Source organism: Perca flavescens, chromosome 6 (genome assembly GCF_004354835.1).
Source record: "Perca flavescens isolate YP-PL-M2 chromosome 6, PFLA_1.0, whole genome shotgun sequence".
NCBI lineage: Eukaryota > Metazoa > Chordata > Actinopteri > Perciformes > Percidae > Perca > Perca flavescens.
In genome coordinates this window covers 5,392,607-5,412,065 of record NC_041336.1, presented here as the reverse complement: position 1 = coordinate 5,412,065, position 19,459 = coordinate 5,392,607, and the positions used below count along the sequence as shown (strand labels likewise).

The following is a 19,459-nucleotide window of genomic DNA, read 5'->3' as shown; positions in this document are numbered from 1 at the left end:
GACCTCGCTTTGAGAAACTTGACATTTTGGATTCAAAAATGTGTCGCTAGATTGAAAAGAATGAAAGGATTCATAGATAAAGAAAAAGAGACACTGTGCCAGAATGATGCAGTTCCCCTTGGTGTCCAGCAGAGGTCGATGCAGATCAGTGATTACTTCCTTCCTCTTTAGGTTTACTTAACAATCAACAGGAAAAGACGGAGGGAGGGAGGGAGGAGAGCAACAGGAAATTAACAGCTGGGTTAGTCTCCAACAAAAACATTGGTCTTCTGAGTCTGAAGAATGTGGAGCCACCCATCCTGCAGAGCAGCAAATACAGATCAGGAGATTTAGCTGCTTTTCCCTGTCATTTTTAATGACCAATGAAAACTCACTCATTTATGTATACAGAGATACAAAAGAGATTCACACATTGTACTGAAATCTCCCAATACATGTATTTAAATTAGTTCAGATCCAACAGAGATGATAGACATAAACACCTAACCTGATTCAAGAAAGTTTTGTGTGTGAACAGGCAATAAAGTTTTATCTTATTTTATAAATTGACAGACGGAAAGTTAATCTGCACGGATTTTATTAATAATTGTATACATAATTTGTCATTTTGAAAAGCAAAACTATCTGAAATTCAACTTTTGAGGTTGACTTGTAGAAGTGTGTGAGGCTCTGTTGTGTTGCCACGGTTACTCAAAGTACTCAGTGTTTGTTTGCAACATTAGAAAACTCTTTAATTTGTCGTTATCACTTAAATCTTTAAATGTTTCCTCACAGCTCATCACATGAAGATCTGAAGAAGAATGAAGTTGTAGAAGCTGCAAAAACGTCACCGGAGGGAAATCTTCATTAGTTTCATAAGTTTGTTTTCATACAAAATAGTTTTATACATAATTGTTTTTTTCATTAACGTGTGACTTGTGTATAGATTTTCAGCTTAACTCGACAGCAGTTATCACCAGTTCAGTGTTTTCTGGCAAAGTTAGATTTTATGAGAAATTATGTTTTTTACACTTTCAGTGACCAGAAGTTCAAATGTTTTCCTCTTTTAGTCGTCCCGTTTCAGCAGCAGCAGAAGAAAAGAGTCAGACTTCTCTTTATCTTTGCTTTTCACTGACAGAAATTTACCCTTTTTTTATTTCTTTTAAGATTTTGTAAATATGTTTCTAATTAGGTGAAGCTATTTTTTGATTGACAAACTTTAACTCGTTATTTTCTAGGTTTATAGTTTTATTTTTTTCCTTTTGGTTGTTTTTCTTCGTCAGATGTTAAGTCATTGTTGAGTAATTTACTTGCTGATGATTAAAAGTGTAAATTTTTTTGAACAAAATTGTCTTATGTGGTTTGAAATGTATGTGCAACACAGCTTTTCCCTTTACTGTGAAGTGACCGTGGATAGACATGAAGGGGGGAGAGAGAGGGGGGGGGGATGACACACAGCAAAGGGCAGCAGGTTGGATTTGAACTTGACACATTTTAATTGTGACCTGTGTGAACATGTGAAAGAGTAAGACTCTAAAAATGATCGGCAGTTTTGAAGCAACAGTCTTTTCTGCCAACATTTGGGATCTGTATGTAAGCGGTGGTCACAAATAAGCAGGGATGCACTGAATCCAGGATTCGGAGTCGGCTGAATATTGGGCTTTTTGACGGGGTTTGGTTACTGCCGAATTCTTTCCCATAGAACCGAACCCTACGCTTGCTCTACGCGCGCTACGCTGGTCGCCGTAATGACGGCGTCGCTGATTACGGAAAGTGTTTACATAGAGATGAATGTGTAGGACATTTTTTTTATGAGCTTTCTGTTATCTGGATTTTGCATGAGGCCGCCCAGAGGCCACTGTGTGTGTGTGTCCTTCTTTGATAGTGCTGCTCTTGACTAAACATCACTACAGGAAGTTAATGTAGTGATGTTTAGTCAAGAGCAGCACTATCAAAGAAGGACACACACACAGTGGCCTCTGGGCGGCCTCATGCAAAATCCAGATAACAGAAAGCTCTGAGTTTATATAAAAAATGTCCTACATGTTCATCTCAGTCACCTTGGATTATTTCCACAGCTCCAGTGAGTGTGGTTCCTCTCTGACTGCCTACTTTCAGCCTCAAGGTGAAGAGTTTACAGTTGATATTCTGTTGTAAAGATTGAAATCGCCTGCTTTATAAAGGCTACACGCCTCAGTCATTGGAGGTTTTCATCTTCTCTGTTAAATCTGTAGCCTGTTATGGAAGCTGCTGTTCCCAAAGTTCCCAAACTAAACTGGGAAAGAAGGTTTTTAGGTTTTCTGCACCTACTGCATGGACTAATCTACAGATAAATGAAATAAATAAAGTAGTAAAACAAACATATTAGGCTATCGCTGAATGAGTTTAAAGGAACACGCCGACTTATTGGGACTTTATCTTATTCACCGTAACCCCCAGAGTAAGACAAGTCCATACATACCCTTCTCATCTCCGTGCGTGCTGTAACGCTGTCTGACGGCTCCAGCATTAGCTTAGCCCAGCACAGATCCTGCAGGTAACTGGTTCCAACTAGCCTACTGCTCCCAATTGTGACAAAATAACTCCAACATGTTCCTATTTACATGTTGTGATTTGTAGAGTCACAGCGTGTACAAAAAACAACGTAACATGAGACACAGCCATCTTCTAACAGTAAACAAACCGGGAACTATATTCTCAGACAGGCTTGCTGCGAGCATATCACTCCGCCCAAGTACTATATTCTTCCGCCTGAGAATATAGTTCCTGGTTTGTTTAGGGATAGAAGGTGGCTGTGTCTCATGTTACGTTGTTTTTTCTACACGCTGTGACTCTACAAATCACAACATGTAAATAGGAACATGTTGGCGTTATTTTGTCACTTATTGGGAGCAGTAGGATTACTGGAACCATTCACCTGCATGTTCAGTGCTGGCCTGATGCCGCTGGAGCCGTCAGACAGCATTACAGCACACACGGAGATGAGAAGGGTATGTATGGACTTGTCTAACTCTGGGGGTTACGGTGAATAAGCTAAATTCCCAATAAGTCGGCGTGTTCTTTTAAAACTTAAGGTGGAATCACTAAATCCATTTTTTGACACTTACTGCTGCTCTGTGCCACGTCTCCCTTGTGAAACAGATCTTTGACAAAGCTGGTAAATACAGAATAAAGGCTTAATGAAAAAACTGTAAAAATAACGGTGCTTTTTGTACTTTTTAGTTCTGATGCAAATGCAAAAATGTATCAAACACTTCAGATTGTGTTGTTGGAAGAAAATACTGTATCATAGTTATTAAGCGCATCTCTGGCAGTTAATAGGCCTACATTTAAGCGTAATGTTATTTGCCGTTTTAAATGTAGCCTACATAAATGCAATAAATAGATATATGACACACTCAAGCATTGGTGATTTTAGACCCTTTTTAGGGAGACTCAAGCCCCCCTAAATTTAATCTCAGCCCCCTTAAAAATTAAAATAATAAAAAAACAACTATTTGTTAAAAATCTATTTAAATGGATACTTCATTAATCATTATCATTAAGCTTTGTGTCAGTAGAAACCCGGTAGTATTTTTGAATGACCATGCTTCCCTCCCTCATGTCCCCCTGAGACGAGAGATAGCTGTATTGAGTGTCTGGAAGAAAAACCTCTGATGATGCAAAAATCATCATTTTGCATCATCGGAGGCTTTTTTGGCCAGAAGATAGAGACTACAGCCAAAAGAAAAAGTAAAACATTCAAATTAAATATAAAAAATAAAAAAGCCTCTGATGATGCAAAATGATGACTTTTGCATCATCAGAGGTTTTGTCTGAGTCTCTATCTGATCTGTCAGAGGAAGAGCAGGAGACGGTTGTAAAGTTTAACGTTGGTAGTCCCCAGAGAAGAAGTTGGTCATTTCATGGAGCAGATCAGAACCCAAATTAACACTTTTGCATGGTACTATATCCATGTCACATTCTCATTAGGGGCTGAGCCCCCGTAAAGGTCTGATCCTAGAATCACCCCTGCACTCAAGCACCAACATACTGTACAGTATATGTGAAACCCATCCCCCTTTAGAGGGTGAAAGTGGAAGTAGAAGGTGTTTCCTGTCCGCCTTTTTCTTTCTATCTGCGTCAGTGTGTTCTAACAGCGACAGGTTGAGGTGTTGATCTGAAGACTAACCGGTAAGTTAACACTACTTCATATTAACAAACTGTGGGGAGATGTTATGTATTTATTTACAATAATGTGCAGTAGAAGTTTGGTGTTTTCTGCAGCAGTGTAGGGGTGAGTTTATATCTACATCTGTTAACTTCATGTTTGATATCCGCCTACTGCTCCAAATTGTGACAAAAGTGACAAAATAACGCCAACATGTTCCTATTTACATGTTGTGATTTGTAGAGTCACAGCGTGTACAAAAAACAACGTAACATGAGACACAGCCGTCTTCTAACTGTAAACAAACCGGGAACTATATTCTCAGACAGGCTTGCTGCGAGCATATCACTCCGCCCAAGTACTATATTCTTCCGCCTGAGAATATAGTTCCCGGTTTGTTTACAGTTAGAAGACGGCTGTGTCTCATGTTGCGTTGTTTTTTGTACACGCTGTGACTCTATAAATCACAACATGTAAATAGGAACATGTTGGCGTTATTTTGTCACTTATTCGGAGCAGTAGGGTTACTGGAACCATTCACCTGCATGTTCTGTGCTGGCCTGATGCTGCTGGAGCTGTCAGACAGCGCTACAGCACGCACGGAGATGAGAAGGGTATGTATGGACTTGTCTAACTCTGGGGGTTACGGTGAATAAGCTAAATTCCCAATAAGTCGGCGTGTTCTTTTAAAACTTAAGGTGGAATCTCTAAATCCAGTCCTTTAAATGTCATTTTTTGACACTTACTGCTGCTCTGTGCCACGTCTCCCTTGTGAAACAGATCTTTGACAAAGCTGGTAAATACAGAATAAAGGCTTAATGAAAAAACTGTAAAAATAACGGTGCTTTTTGTACTTTTTAGTTCTGATGCAAATGCAACAATTTATCAAACACTTCAGATTGTGTTGTTGGAAGAAAATACTGTATCATAGTTATTAAGCGCATCTCTGGCAGTTAATAAGCCTACATTTAAGCAATTAAGGCAATGTTTTTGAGGTGAAAGAAGGCAGTTCTGGTTATTTGGTTGATGTGGTTTTCAAAAGTGAGGTTGCTGTCGAAATGACTCCCAGGTTACACGTGTGTGGATGGAGACAGGGTGGAGTTGTTGACAGTGAGAACAAAGTTATGGATGTTCTTTGTGAGGGATTTCGGGCCGATGAGCATTATGTGAGATTTATTGTAGTTGAGTTGGAGGAAGTTGGTTTGCATCCCGGTTTGAATATCAGTGAGGCAGTTGGTCAGGGTGGAGGATGTAGCTGTGGTGATGGATTTGGTAGAAATGTAGATCTGGACATCATCGGCGTAGCAGGGGAAGTGAAGACCATGTTTGCGTATGATATTTCCGAGTGGCAGGATGTAAAGGATGAAAAGGAGAGGACCAAGCACCGAACTTTGGGGTTCGGTGGAGGAGCAACGGCGTAGGTGCAATTGTTGATGAACTGTATGAACTGTTGTCTGTTGGTGAGATAGGAACGGAGCCAGCAGAGTGCGGCGCCACTGATGTTGCAGTAGGTTTCCAGTCGGGACAGGAGGATGGAGTGGTTGATGGTGTCGAAGGCTGCAGTGAGTTCGAGCGTGATAAGAATGGTAAGGTGGCCAGAGCAGAGATGGGGACTGGAGTCACACTTAAGTATCACAAACAGCTGACTTCAGACTTGACTCGGACCAACCCTAACCCTAACCCTACACGCCTCAGTCATTGGAGGTTTTCATCTTCTCTGTTAAATCTGTTGCCGTTTTATGGAACTTGCTGCCTCTGTTTGCAGGTTTTTGGGGGGTTTTGCTGTTCCCAAAGTTGGAACTAAACTGGGAAAGAAGGTTTTTAGGTTTTCTGCACCTACTGCATGGACTAATCTACAGATACATGAAATAAATAAAGTAGTAAAACAAACATATTAGGCTATCGCTGAATGAGTTTAAAACTTAAGGTGGAATCTTTAAATCCATTTTTTGACACTTACTGCTGCTCTGTGCCACGTCTCCCTTGTGAAACAGATCTTTGACAAAGCTGGTAAATACAGAATAAAGGCTTAATGAAAACTGTAAAAATAACGGTGCTTTTTGTACTTTTTAGTTCTGATGCAAATGCAAAAATGTATCAAACACTTCAGATTGTGTTGTTGGAAGAAAATACTGTATCATAGTTATTAAGCGCATCTCTGGCAGTTAATAGGCCTACATTTAAGCGTAATGTTATTTGCCGTTTTAAATGTAGCCTACATAAATGCAATAAATAGGTATATGACACACTCAAGCATTGGTGATTTTAGACCCTTTTTAGGGAGACTCAAGCCCCCCTAAATTTAATCTCAGCCCCCTTAAAAATTATAATAATAAAAAAACAACTGTTTTTTAAAAATCTATTTAAATGGATACTTCACCAATTATCATTAAGCTTTGTGTCAGTAGAAACCCGGTAGTATTTTTGAATGAACATGCTTCCTCACTCATGTCCCCCTGAGACGAGAGATAGCTGTATTGAGTGTCTGGAAGAAAAACCTCTGATGATGCAAAAATCATCATTTTGCATCATCGGAGGCTTTTTTGGCCAGAAGATAGAGACTACAGCCAAAAGAAAAAGTAAAACATTCAAATTAAATATAAAAAATAAAAAAGCCTCTGATGATGCAAAATGATGACTTTTGCATCATCAGAGGTTTTGGCTGAGTCTCTATCTGATCTGTCAGAGGAAGAGCAGGAGACGGTTGTAAAGTTTAACGTTGGTAGTCCCCAGAGAAGAAGTTGGTCATTTCATGGAGCAGATCAGAACCCAAATTAACACGTTTGCATGGTACTATATCCATGTCACATTCTCATTAGGGGCTGAGCCCCCCTAAAGGTCTGATCCTAGAATCACCCCTGCACTCAAGCACCAACATACTGTACAGTATATGTGAAACCCCTCCCCCTTTAGAGGGTGAAAGCGGAAGTAGAAGGTGTTTCCTGTTGAACATGAACTTAACCGCCTTTTTCTTTCTATCTGCGTCAGTGTGTTCTAACAGCGACAGGTCGAGTTGTTGATCTGAAGACTAACCGGTAAGTTAGTCATATTAACAAACTGTGGGGAGATGTTATGTATTTATTTACAATAATGTGCAGTAGAAGTTTGGTGTTTTCTGCAGCAGTGTAGGGGTGAGTTTATATCTACATCTGTTAACTTCATGTTTGATATCTGGTTGATCCTTTCTGTATTTCTTTGCATAATTATATATAAATACATTTGCACCATTTCTTTTTTTCTAATACTGCATTATATGTTCTATTTCCACCTCAAAGCACTGGTCAGTGCTGTTCTGCAACTTATCAGGAACATCATGTAGGTCTGCAGCGTCATCTAGTGGCAGCAGAAGGACATAACCTGATGCATGAAAATAAACAAAAGCAATTACACTAAATATAGATGTCATGTATTACAAATGTAAATGGCTTTAAGAGCATGTTATTGAGGAGAGTGTGACATTGTGACATCTGAGGAACAAGATGGAAAAAAGTTCCAACCTAAAAGATAGCTGAAATTTCTTTTTTCAACAGGAAACTGATGTATGAGCAGCTCAAAGTTTAATCAAAGGGTTTCATTGTCTCTGTCAGGTGATTCCATCTGAATGTACGTTGAGGAAAATCAAATCCCAGGAATGTCCTCCAGACTTCTGAATCCAACCTTTATTAAACAAGGTGAGATCATCAGTCCTGTCAGATTATATACTCAACCCTAACACTGGCACCATTGTTTAAAGATTCCGATATTTAGCTTTAATAGTTTTAGTTTGAAATGTTCTCAGCAGATAAATGTAGTTTTAATAATAATAATAAGTAATGTAATAAAATATAATGTTTGGTTTTGATTCAATGCAGTTCCTGATAAATCATTGCTGTAAGCGCGTACTGTACATGGTTCTAACAGGAAATAAGAGAAAACATTTTTTACATAATAACAGAACAAAGACATCCTTAATAAACGATACCTAGACAACAATTTTATTTTAGTGTCTGTGTGATGTGTGTTAAATTTAACAGTGCAATCTGCTGCAGAGTATTGTCATAATTTCAGAGTCTTCCAACAAAAAGATATATACACAGTAGAGTCCGGATCGGGCCGCATTTTTCTGTCCGAGCCCGGCTCGAGCCCGACAGGCATTAGATATTTCTGTCCGAGCCCAACCCGAGCCCGACGCAGTTAAAATCTAATTTTTTTCTCATACTAATGACACATCTACGTCTGTTTGTGTGGAAAGCTTTTATTAAGCAACTGTAGGAAGGCATCCAGAAATGTCAACAGATGAGACATCAGCAGGGCAACAAGCCCACGTTAACACAGGCGCGCACCTACATAATAAGCTTTTTTAAATTGAAAATGTTCAATGCCTTATCGCGCTGATGTGACCGAGCCCGACCCGAACCCAAACACCGCCCCGGCCAGTGGGCTCGGTTTGGGTATCCATCCTCTAATACACAGATATACAGATGAGGAGGTAGACGATATTTAGTACAACAGCACTCCCTCCCGTGTGATATCGCTTTAGTATTGATGAATTCATGCAGATACATGTTGTTGTTTTGATCGACAGTTGAGCATCAAAACATCTTTTGTGTCTACATTGTAACTGATCTTCCCAGATTCACTGAAGTCAAGAAGATGAATAAATCTCAGAGAGGGTCAGCGTCTTCAAATGTCAGTTTAATGTCTGCAGAGACAAACCGCTCCAGAGAATATCCTCCAGACTTGAGCACTGAACCCAGACATTCACAAACAAGGTGAGATTATCAGTACTGTCATTTAAATATTCTGATATTTAGCTTTCATAGTTTTGGTTTGAAATGTTCTTTGTCTGAAGACCAAAATAGCATTATTCACAAATTCCTGCAGATAAATGTAGATGTTTAGATCGACAGTTGAGTTTCAAAACATCTTTTGTGTCTACATTGTAACTGATCTTCCCAGAGTCACTGGAGTCAAGAGGAAGCGTAAATCTCAGAGAGGATCAGGGTCTTCAAATGTCAGTTTAATGTCTGCAGAGACTAACCGCTCCAGAGAATATCCTCCAGACTTGAATGCTGAACCCAGAGCTTCACAAACAAGGTGAGATAATCACTACTGTCAGATTATATACTCAAAATTATACCTTTTCAGATTTCCCAGCACTGACACCAGCATTTAAAGATTCTGATATTTAGCTTTAATAGTTTTGGTTTGTAATGTTCTCTATAGTATTAAAGAGAATTCCTGAAGATTAATGTAGTTGTTCAACAGTTGAGTTTCAAAACATCTTTTGTGTCTACATTTTAACTGATCTTTACAGATCCACTAAAGTCAAGAAAAAGGGTAAACGTCAGAAAACAGAGTCTTCAAATGTCAGTTTAATGTCTGAAAAGACTGACCGCTCCAGAGAATATCCTCCAGACTTGAGCTCTGAACCCAGAACTTCACAAACAAGGTAAAATGATCAGTAATATGTATACTCAACATCATGTATTATACTGGGGAAGATTTCCCAACACTAACATTTAAAGATTCTGATATTTAGATTTAATAGTTTTGGTTTGAAATGTTCTATGGTCAACAATTCAATTTTCAATTTTATTTCAATTCAATTCAATACAATTTTATTATAGTATCAAATCATAACGAGTTATCTCAAGACACTTTACAGATAGAGTAGGTCTAGACCACACTCTATAATTTACAGAAACCCAACAATTCCAGTAATTCCCCCAAGAGAAAGCATTTAGTGTGACAGTGGCGAGGAAAAACTTCCTTTTAGGGAAAAACCTCAGACAGACCCAGGCTCTTGGTGGGCAGTTGTCTGCTGGTGCCAGTTGGGGGTGTGATGAAAAGTGGCAATAATAGTCACAATAAAGATAATAGAACTATGACTAGAAATAGTTGTTGAAGTAGATTGTCGTTGAAGTTTTCCTTGAAGCAGCAGTGTTTAGAAATATCAATGATCAAAATGAAAACGAATAATATACCGTTTGAGAATTAAACCAAAGTTTGGTCTTTGAGTATTTATTTACATTTGCAAATGGAGAAAACACAGTTTTAAAGGTACACGCACAACTGAAAATGTCTTTCTAACCTAAAGTCTAAACATCAAAACATCATATAGTGAAGACCTGTTAAGCCACCCCTCTAAATGTATCTTTTAGTATGGCCATAGTTGATCACCTTCCCCTCTGCTCCTGTTCTTTTCATTAGCCTAAACAACAGTTTATCTCACGAGGCAGAAGGAGACACGGTTTGTGGCCTCCTTGACTTTCTCTGCTAAAAGTTAAACAAATGAGAAGCTAGAGTTTCTTAAAAATAAAACTTCTAGGCTGAGATTTCATGGCTGCAGCTTTCCCTCTCTGGTCTTTAAGAGTCTAAGAGGAAGGAACAGCATTTTGTGGAGGTTTAAAACAATATAAAAAAGAAATGGTTAAAATCATTAATCAATAATGGTTAAAATAAAATTTGCCACCACAAGTTCATGGCGTAGCAGGACATAGCATGACGACACCAGGCATGTTGATTACTTACTAATTACTTAAATGTATGTAGTACTTGGCATTCTGACTGGTAGCCCCCATGAATCATTTGTATTATTAGGAATTATATTTGTATGTTATCTGCATGTTACATCACATACATCAGTCTAAATTAAGAGTTTACTAAAGTGATGAAAGCTGTGGACTCTGCAAAATCCCGTCCAAATCATTTTTAAGTTTAAGAGTGTGCTGATTTTTTCCCGCGGTACTGTACTGAAAGACAGCCTTGTCATCAGCATATAGGGAGTTATGGACAGTACCATTGTATTAGTTTTTTAAGTCCATAGAATTAATTATAATATATCATATTAGCTAATGACTCACTAAAATGAATCATATTCACAAGATTTACACAATGGTGGTTATGTGCTCAATAGATAAAATAAAAAGCAATAAAATGATGTGTATTGTTTGCCAAACAGTAGGCAAAAGTTGGGAAAGTGTCTAAATTCTATAAACTCCAATAAACTCAGCATTTAAAACAATTATAGACAAATGTTGTCTGTTAGGCATAAATTGTAAAACCATTTACTCGTACACAATTGGAAGTAAAGATGAATTTCACTGTTGTTAATTTCATTGTGCAATAGGGGGAATTGGACAGCACTAACTAATGCATGCTTTGATAGAACATGTTTTTTGGTTACTATCTATCTTTTTTTTAGTGGCCAGACCACATCAGGCATTCGACGGAAGCAGAACACCCTGAAGGTAAGCAGATATTTAAAGATATATTTTGTTGTTTTATATCCAGCTCTGTGTCATCTTTGTGTGGGCAGTTTGTTTGCCTGAACGGTGTTTGGCTCTCCTCCATGATGCAGTTCATCGAGCTTCCGAAAAAGCCCAGCAGCAGAGCTCTGCCGAGATCCGCCGGTTTACGCGAAACACATCCACTGCTGTGCTTCTCTGTGCACTGGTGCCATACATGTTCATCTAAATGCACTGCCCACGCAAAGATGACACAGAGCTGCATTAAAATCGGCTATGCATCCCTTAAATAATCTAATAATAGCAGATTTGCTAAAACGTGTGATTTATGGTAAAGTACACAGTAGCTAACATGTAATTTCATGGTCTTCGTCAGGTGTTTGAATCTAAAGTCATGGCTTTCGTAAGGCAAGCTCTGGTGACACATAAGAAGGTCCTTTCTGAAAACCACAAAGAATTGTTTGAGGAAGACAAGCAGGATGACATGCTTGATGATCAGCCGGTCGAGTTTGATGATGAAACAAGTGAAGCAGCTCTGAAGATTGCTCTCCATATCTTGAGGGCCATGAAGGCGGATGAACATGCTCACACACTTGAGCAAAGTAAGTTACTTTACAGGTGTGTGTTAGGAGATTGTTTAATAAATGTTATTAGTCTACATTAATTTTTTTCTTTACCAATTTGTCTGTTAAATTTGGCTTAGTTTATTTATTAGATATATTGCAATGACATTTGATGTTATGCTAGCTAAAATTAATATGTTTGCATGCTAACATTAGCATTATGCTGAAAGCAAAATTGAGCCAACTTTCTGCTGAAACTGAAATGTAACGAGAAGGGGTGTCGCAATTCTCCAAATCCATGATTTGATTTGACTTTCGTTCCCAGCTATACCAGATGAGGACACTTTACCTTAATTTTTTGTTTCCATAACTCACTCATGGGGAAGGCAAAATTATGCCACACAGTGATTTCAGGAGAGCAGGAGGATTTTCCAGTTCTACTCTTTCTCCGTCATCTCCGGCTCCGGCAGTGGCCATGATGACTGAAAACAGCAGCTGCAGGCAACCGCTGTTACCCTGTGTCTTTAGCTGCATGCTAACAGCCGCTAAGCTACGCTGTGTCTATTTTGTTTTTCGTTTTACATGTACAAGTAGGTGGGTGAAGGGAGAAAAAAATACTGTTGGAATCGCTGATCCTGCTTCTGATTTCGATACTCAAAATCGACAGCTCATTTCAATAGATTTTTAATTTACAATTGGAAACACCCCTAGTAACGAGCATTACAACCTCCTCAGAACTGGTGTAAAGGGTAACAAGAGGGAAAAGCACATGCATTGTTGTTATTGTTATTGATGTTACACATTTCTGTGCTGTTAGGTCATTATGGAGAACTTGTCATGTACCAACAGAAAATAAAACCTTACCTGAAGGAGAAAAGTGACTGCATATTGGAAGAGACACAGCAGTGGCCTGTGCCTCTTAGAAAGATTTATACAAAGCTCTATCTGATAGATGGGGACTTTGGAGAAGTCAACATTGAACATGAAGTGAGACAAATTGAGACAGCCTTTAACAGACGTCAGAATTTTTCTGAAACTCTGATCAAGTGTGAAGACATCTTCAAAGCCAAACCCAACCAATCAGCCAAACCAATCCGAACGGTGCTCACGAAGGGGATAGCAGGCATCGGCAAAACTGTGACGGCACAGAAGTTCATGCTGGACTGGTCGGAGGATAAGGCCAATCAAGACATCGAGCTCCTGTTTTCACTTCCTTTAAGGGAACTAAATTTTCTCAAAAATGAAACAAGAAGTTTGATGGAGCTCCTGTATGACTTCTCTCCAGGCCTGAAGGAATCTGGAATCAAAGACCTACATATGTACAAAGTTATGTTCCTACTGGATGGTCTCGATGAGTGCAGACTCCCTCTGGATTTCAACGGAAATGAGAAATGTTGTAAAGCTACACAGTCCGCCTCCGTGGATGTACTCCTAACAAACCTCATTGCAGGTCAACTGCTACCAAAAGCTAAACTTTGGATAACTACTCGGCCTGCTGCCGCAAACTGCCTCCCTCCACAGTATGTTGACCGGGTGACTGAGATACGAGGCTTCAACAACCTACAGAAGGAGCAGTACTTCAACAAGAAAATCGATGATGAAAACTTAGCCAGAAGAGTTATCGCAAACATAAAGTCGACTAGAAGTCTCTACATCATGTGCCACGTGCCGGTGTTTTGCTGGATTTCCTCTATCGTCCTTGGAAAAATGTTTGCCAAAGCAGGCGGAGGAAAAATGCCAAAGACTTTGACTCAGATGTACATCCACTTTCTGGCACATCAGACTGTACAGATTCATGTCAAGTACGGCAAAGAGCAACAACTGGACTCCCAAGGTAATAACAAGGTGATTATGGCACTTGGGAAGTTGGCCTTCCAGCAGCTGGAGAAAGGCAACCTGATCTTCTATGAGGACGATCTAAAAGACTGTGGTATTGATGTCAAAGACGCGTCTGTCTACTCAGGAGTGTGCACTCAGGTCTTTAGGGAAGAGTCCTGGATGCAGCATAAAGTCTTCTGCTTTGTGCATCTGTCTGTCCAAGAGTTTCTCGCAGCTTTGTATGTCCATGTGATGTACAAGGCCTATGGCGTAAACCTGATGACCGAAGAACCTGAACAGGTAGACCACGCCAAGCCTGTATCCAAACTGCACAAAGCTGCAGTGGACAGAGCCTTAAAAAGTGACAACGGCCACCTGGATCTCTTCCTGCGTTTCCTTCTCGGACTGTCTCTGGAATCCAGTCAGGGTCTGCTCAGAGGCCTGAACATTAAGGTAGAAACCTGTGACTGTGACCAAAGTCATGAGGAAACCATCAAGTACATCAAGGAGAAAATAAATCAGACTCATCAGTCTGAGAGGTACATCAATCTCTTCCACTGTCTGAATGAGTTAAATGAACACGCTCTGGTGGAGGAGATCCAGAGCCACTTGGACTCAGACCAAGACTTGGCAATGGACGAGTGCTCTGCAGCTCGGTGGGCGGCTCTAGTCTTTGCGTTGCTGACTTCCCCAGAGAAACCAGAGGAGATCCACCTCAAGAAATACTCCAGAACAGAAGACGGCCTTTTCAGGCTCCTACCAGCCATCAAAGCATCCAGATCAGCAAAGCAAGTATCCTTCATCCTTATCACTGGATCCTGTGTCTTAAACCGTAGATTTTTTTTTCTAACAAGTTGACTGTGTCTTTCTGTTTATCAGGTTGAATGATTGTAATCTAACTGCAGACTGCTGTCAGAAGCTGTCAGAAGCTTTCAGCTCAAGCTCTAATGAGCTGATTCACTTAAACATAAGTGACAACAACTTACAAGACTCAGGAATTGAGTCTCTCTGCGCTGGACTCCAAAGCCCACACTGCAGACTGAAGACCCTGAGGTGAGTCAGTGCTGAAGCTGACAGTAATGTGGCTGAACAAAGATAGGGACAGTACCCACAACTTCCATGACTCAGACTGACTACAATATGACCACATTTCAGACTATGCAGACCAAGAAATTCAAAGTCATGGTGCAAGCATTTGTGGGTTTGGCCAACTCAATTTAATGGCGTGTCTACACAGGAGGCATTTCAGCTCTGTTTTTCATCCGTCTCCAGTGTGTCTGATGGAGAAAAAATCAAGCGTCTGTTTTAATTAATCAAGCTCATTCTTCCTTTTTACACCTGTTTGTGTGTTGGGTTCTGAACACTGCCAAAACACAGGTGACCTAAACTCAATTATGTGTGTCACCTTTGCCACAACGCAACATCATCTGGGAAGGTGCAGTGTTGGCCAAATGATTACATGATGATTACATTGAAGCACGGATGCTGTATTTCTACTGTTTATCGCCCCATCAAAAAATAAAATATTCGGCACTTTCCAGAGTTGCAAATCCTGTGTGAGAGTATTATAAACCTCTGTGCAGTGTTTTGGCATCGGTTAAAATCACAGCTCTGTTACTCAAACTGAACCTTGTGGATCAAATATCAGGTCTGATACAGGATTGAATTCATTTAGATTCCATTCCAGCTAGCAGCCTTCTTCAGATTCAGTTTTTTTATTTTTATTTCACTTTTATTTTGCATTGATGTCTGTATGTGCATAAGGTTTTGGTATGACTCACAACATTTTACTTATAAAAAAAGGTCTGAGTCATGGTTTCAATATCCAACACAAAACCCTGTAAATAAATTGAACTTTGCATGGTTTATAATCAATATTTGAGATGAGGGATTTAGCTATGTGGTACCATTTGTGGTGTTGTATTGTAGTTTGGGAGATTGTTATATTTGATGTCTTCATATTGCAAGGGGATATGTTGTGTTGTCCCTTCAGGCTGAACCGATGCGGTCTGACTCAGGGATGCTGTGAAAAGCTGGCTTCAGTCCTGAGCTGTCCATCATCACATCTCCGAGAGCTGGACCTGAGTGACAACGACATTGAAGATTCAGGGGTGCAGCAGCTCTCCACTGGACTGGGAAATGTGGTCTGTAAACTGGAAACCCTCAGGTATCACTGAAAGAAAACTATATAAAAAAACTATAATGCATGTTTAATAGCTATGAACGGTATCAAACGCCGGTTAAGAATGAATTCTGTCACACTGTCACAGGTTGTCGTTCTGTAACATCACAGAGAAAGGTTGTGGTTTCTTGGCCTCGGCAGTGAAGTCCAACCCCTCCCACCTGAGTGAGCTGGACCTGAGCTACAATCACTTAGGAGAGTCGGGAGTGAAGCTCATCTCTGAAGCTTTGGAGGAAGGACGGAGCGAATTAACTAAACTCAGGTAAAGAAAGAACACTCGCTAATGTTTTTGTATTGTTTTGCGTAATCTATGCTAACAACATGTCTTTCTATCTGTTCCACAGAGTCGACCACAACGCAGAACACTGGTACAAACCAGGGCTGAGACGATGTAAGTCTTGAATTTTCTCACAAAAAAATCCTTTCGATATTGAGTAGAGACCTTTGTGTTGATGTTTTGGAAATACGAATGCCACAGTGAGGAAATGTTCCCACTGTGACAACACATTTTATAAAGGAAGAAATTTATCAATGAAGCTCAATATTTGCAGAGCGCCTTCTTTGATATCTGGCCTCTCCAGTTTACTTTATAGATTGCCTCATTAACGTTATCAGGTTCTCTATTAATATTGTGTTTAAATCGGAAATTTTGCCAAATAGGTGCTTTTGCTTTTCAAATGTAAATCATTGGAGACAGTTTTTTGAGCATCACATAATTATTTAGAATTTGATCCATTTGTAAAGTCTAGAAGAGCCGCGGGATTAAATCATTTAATCCCCATTGAAGTTAGCGGCTCGGCCGACTGAGGTCTCTAGTATGCCCGCTCTATGGGCCAAGGAAGTTAAACTTTTTTGGCTTTATGCGCCACTGAGCAACTATCATATACATGAATGGGGCTCCACCTTGAACGCTGTATCCAGGTTTTATTATACATCCATGCTCCTACATGTAAGGTAAAGCATGTAACTTCAGTTTCCTCTTTCAAATGATATTTCAGACATTTCCTCGTCCATTATTGCCATTATACCATGGCCACTTTTCTAAGTATATTTATAATTTGTGGTATAAATTGCCATTATAGATGCCTAACTTTTGACTACTTCTTGCCACCAGATGCCTGTGAACTGACACTGGATCCAAACTCCGCTCACAAACTCCTCGCCTTCTCTGACGACGGACGAAAGGTTAGCCAGGTCCGAGAGGAGCAGCCATATCCAGATCACCCTGACAGGTTTGACTACTGGCCAGAAGTCCTATTCCTGGAGGGCCTAAAGGGCTGCCGATACTGGGAGGTGGAGTGGGAGGGGAAATGGGTCGGAATCGGAGTGACCTACAGGGGCATCAGTCGCAAAGGGTCGGGCAACGACTGCGTGATGGGTTACAATGGGATATCTTGGAGTCTGCACTGTTCCGGAAAAGGCTACCGCGCGTATCATAACTTCGAGAGCACTGTCGTTCCAGTCCCTCTGAATGATAACTCCGGTGGACTGGCCGTGTATCTGGACTGGGAGGCTGGCATCCTGTCCTTCTACAGGGTTTCTTCAAGAGGGTCGCTGACACACCTGCACACCTTCAACACCAAATTCACTGAGCCGCTCTACCCAATTTTCAGGGTGTGGGGTGAAGGCTCCTCAGTAAGGCTGAGTCGGGTGGAATAAGTTGACAAGAAGAAAAGAGTCAATGAGGGATGATTGCAATTAATCAATGTTTGATTAGCAGACCCAAATGGAATCTGCAGATTTTTTCTTTCGTTTTTTTGCGGTGATCCAGAAAAATGAAGATCTGCGGGACAATTTTTGCTGCTTGGAGTGGATATGTGTTTACAATTTGAGTTTTAAATTAGTTTAAAATCTGCAGTATTTTGCATCCGCAGACTTCGTGTGGCGCCGTTGAATAATCTTCATTTACATCAACATTGCGAGCTTGTAAAAACAGTCTCCCTCTTTCATTTCCTTAACCACCTTTGCATATCCAAAAACCTTAATATCCAAGTCTTTTATAATATTTAACTGTTTCTCCTTCTTAGTTTTTGGCCATGCATCTCTACAGCAGCCCTACAAACTGGTTGGTTTGTGTATAACAACCATAGCAACGCACAGAGCTGACCATAAGCCACGAACAGGCAAGAGGCCGTAAACTGTCACAAACTGCAGTCCATCTGTCCTACCCGGCAGTAGTGACAGGCTGACACTGGTGTGGAGGACAGTGTGACAGGAAGAGGAGCTTAGCTGCTTTCAAGAATAACTAAGTGCGCAGTGAGTGTGAGGTCGTGAGAGAGATATGGTGGATGAGGTCAGAGCATTATAGGTATACTTACAGTATAGGTTGGTTTGTTTTTGTAAATATGCCGGGATACTATTAATCATGTATAGGTGAACTACCTGGTTTCTCTGTGTTGTGTGTAAACATTATGCTGGGATACATTTTATAACCAGAAAACTAATGTCCGTGGAAACCCACCCGTTGATTTAAGAAATGTATGCCTCCCTAAATTGGACTTTCCTGCAGTAGCATGAAGTCGTACTGCGACTTGCTCGAAGCCTTTATTCAGATTCAGTTTGCTCAGGGGTGTACCTTTGGGTTCAACATTGGGGGGTTGAGATCTCCATCTAGCTACGGAGGTCCCGGGACATGTCTGCATGAATTGAGAAAAGCGAAAAAAAAAACTCTAAACAATTGTCGTTGTTTAAGCTTAACTTTTGAATATTCATTTGTAAAATAGTATATAACAAATCATCTGCAAAAAAACAACTTTGCTTGTCTTTTGCATCTTCCAAAACAATCATATACTTCATAATATACATGAATTAACATTTAAACATTTAAAAAAAAAAAACTGCAAAATATAAAAAAACAAAAAATGCAAATCTTTTTATAGTTAAAGAAGACGGTAAAGGCAACAAAGAAAAGGACGTCATAAAGTAACTCACATTTACACATTTTCAGATTTATGTATACTATTTTATTTCATTATTACTTTTTCATTTGAAATCAAATAAGTTTCCATTGTCTCTTTGAAGTGCTATTTAAATGTGATAGCTTTCCAAATTGTTACATAAAATAATATAAATGGTAGCTTTTTTATAATGTTTTACTTTTTTATATTTTATACATTTTTATACTTTTAATATTTTCGTTGTTTTGTCTGTATTTTTCTATTTTTTATGAAACTACTAGACCATCCTCAAAATAAGTCAATTTTAGCACACTTTAAGCAATTTTAACTAAATAAAATGTAACTTCCCAAAATATTGTGGCTAGTGGAAATGCTGGGTGGCCAGTAACTTTGGAAAACCACAGTGGGGTGCTGAGCAAAGAAGTTGATGTCAATCAAAATATGCAAATTCCCTGTTGATCTGCTGCAGTTATCATTGCAGGAATCCTGTGTATTTATCGACCTGTAATTTATATAATTACTAACTCGGATTAGTTTTATAGACATCACTTTATACCTACATCGGTCTATTCACTGTTTTTTGTGTCCGTGCATGAACACTAACATGTTGTTATGGATTCATTAAAAGTAACCTAAAAGTA

The 19,459-nt window shown here is 39.7% G+C and overlaps 2 protein-coding genes across 9 annotated transcripts in view; both read left to right on the top strand.

Moving 5' to 3' along the window:
* The window catches only part of dek (DEK proto-oncogene), a 15,380-nt gene extending 14,102 nt beyond the window's left edge, over positions 1-1,278 (top strand). Inside the window, exon 12 of the mRNA XM_028581743.1 lies at positions 775-1,278. Within this exon, the coding sequence (XP_028437544.1) occupies positions 775-786 (12 nt within the window). The 3' untranslated portion in view covers positions 787-1,278. The remainder of the gene's footprint in view (positions 1-774) is intronic.
* LOC114557963 (NACHT, LRR and PYD domains-containing protein 3-like) overlaps positions 1-19,459 on the top strand; it is a 21,123-nt gene extending 1,664 nt beyond the window's left edge. Inside the window, exons 2-16 of one of the 8 annotated variants that reach the window (XM_028581727.1) lie at positions 4,106-4,152; positions 5,599-5,715; positions 7,118-7,164; positions 7,717-7,800; positions 8,743-8,880; positions 9,068-9,205; positions 9,426-9,560; positions 11,316-11,361; positions 11,735-11,960; positions 12,739-14,527; positions 14,619-14,792; positions 15,733-15,906; positions 16,010-16,183; positions 16,266-16,312; positions 17,036-19,459. In XM_028581727.1, the coding sequence (XP_028437528.1) occupies positions 8,762-8,880; positions 9,068-9,205; positions 9,426-9,560; positions 11,316-11,361; positions 11,735-11,960; positions 12,739-14,527; positions 14,619-14,792; positions 15,733-15,906; positions 16,010-16,183; positions 16,266-16,312; positions 17,036-17,580 (3,567 nt within the window). In that variant the 5' untranslated portion in view covers positions 4,106-4,152; positions 5,599-5,715; positions 7,118-7,164; positions 7,717-7,800; positions 8,743-8,761 and the 3' untranslated portion in view covers positions 17,581-19,459. Of the gene's footprint in view, positions 1-2,953; positions 2,970-3,008; positions 3,054-4,105; positions 4,153-4,708; positions 4,744-4,827; positions 5,716-7,117; positions 7,165-7,716; positions 7,801-8,742; positions 8,881-9,067; positions 9,206-9,425; positions 9,561-11,315; positions 11,362-11,734; positions 11,961-12,738; positions 14,528-14,618; positions 14,793-15,732; positions 15,907-16,009; positions 16,184-16,265; positions 16,313-17,035 lie in introns of those variants that run through there. The other 7 variants (XM_028581726.1, XM_028581728.1, XM_028581730.1 and 4 more) reach the window with 7 other exon arrangements.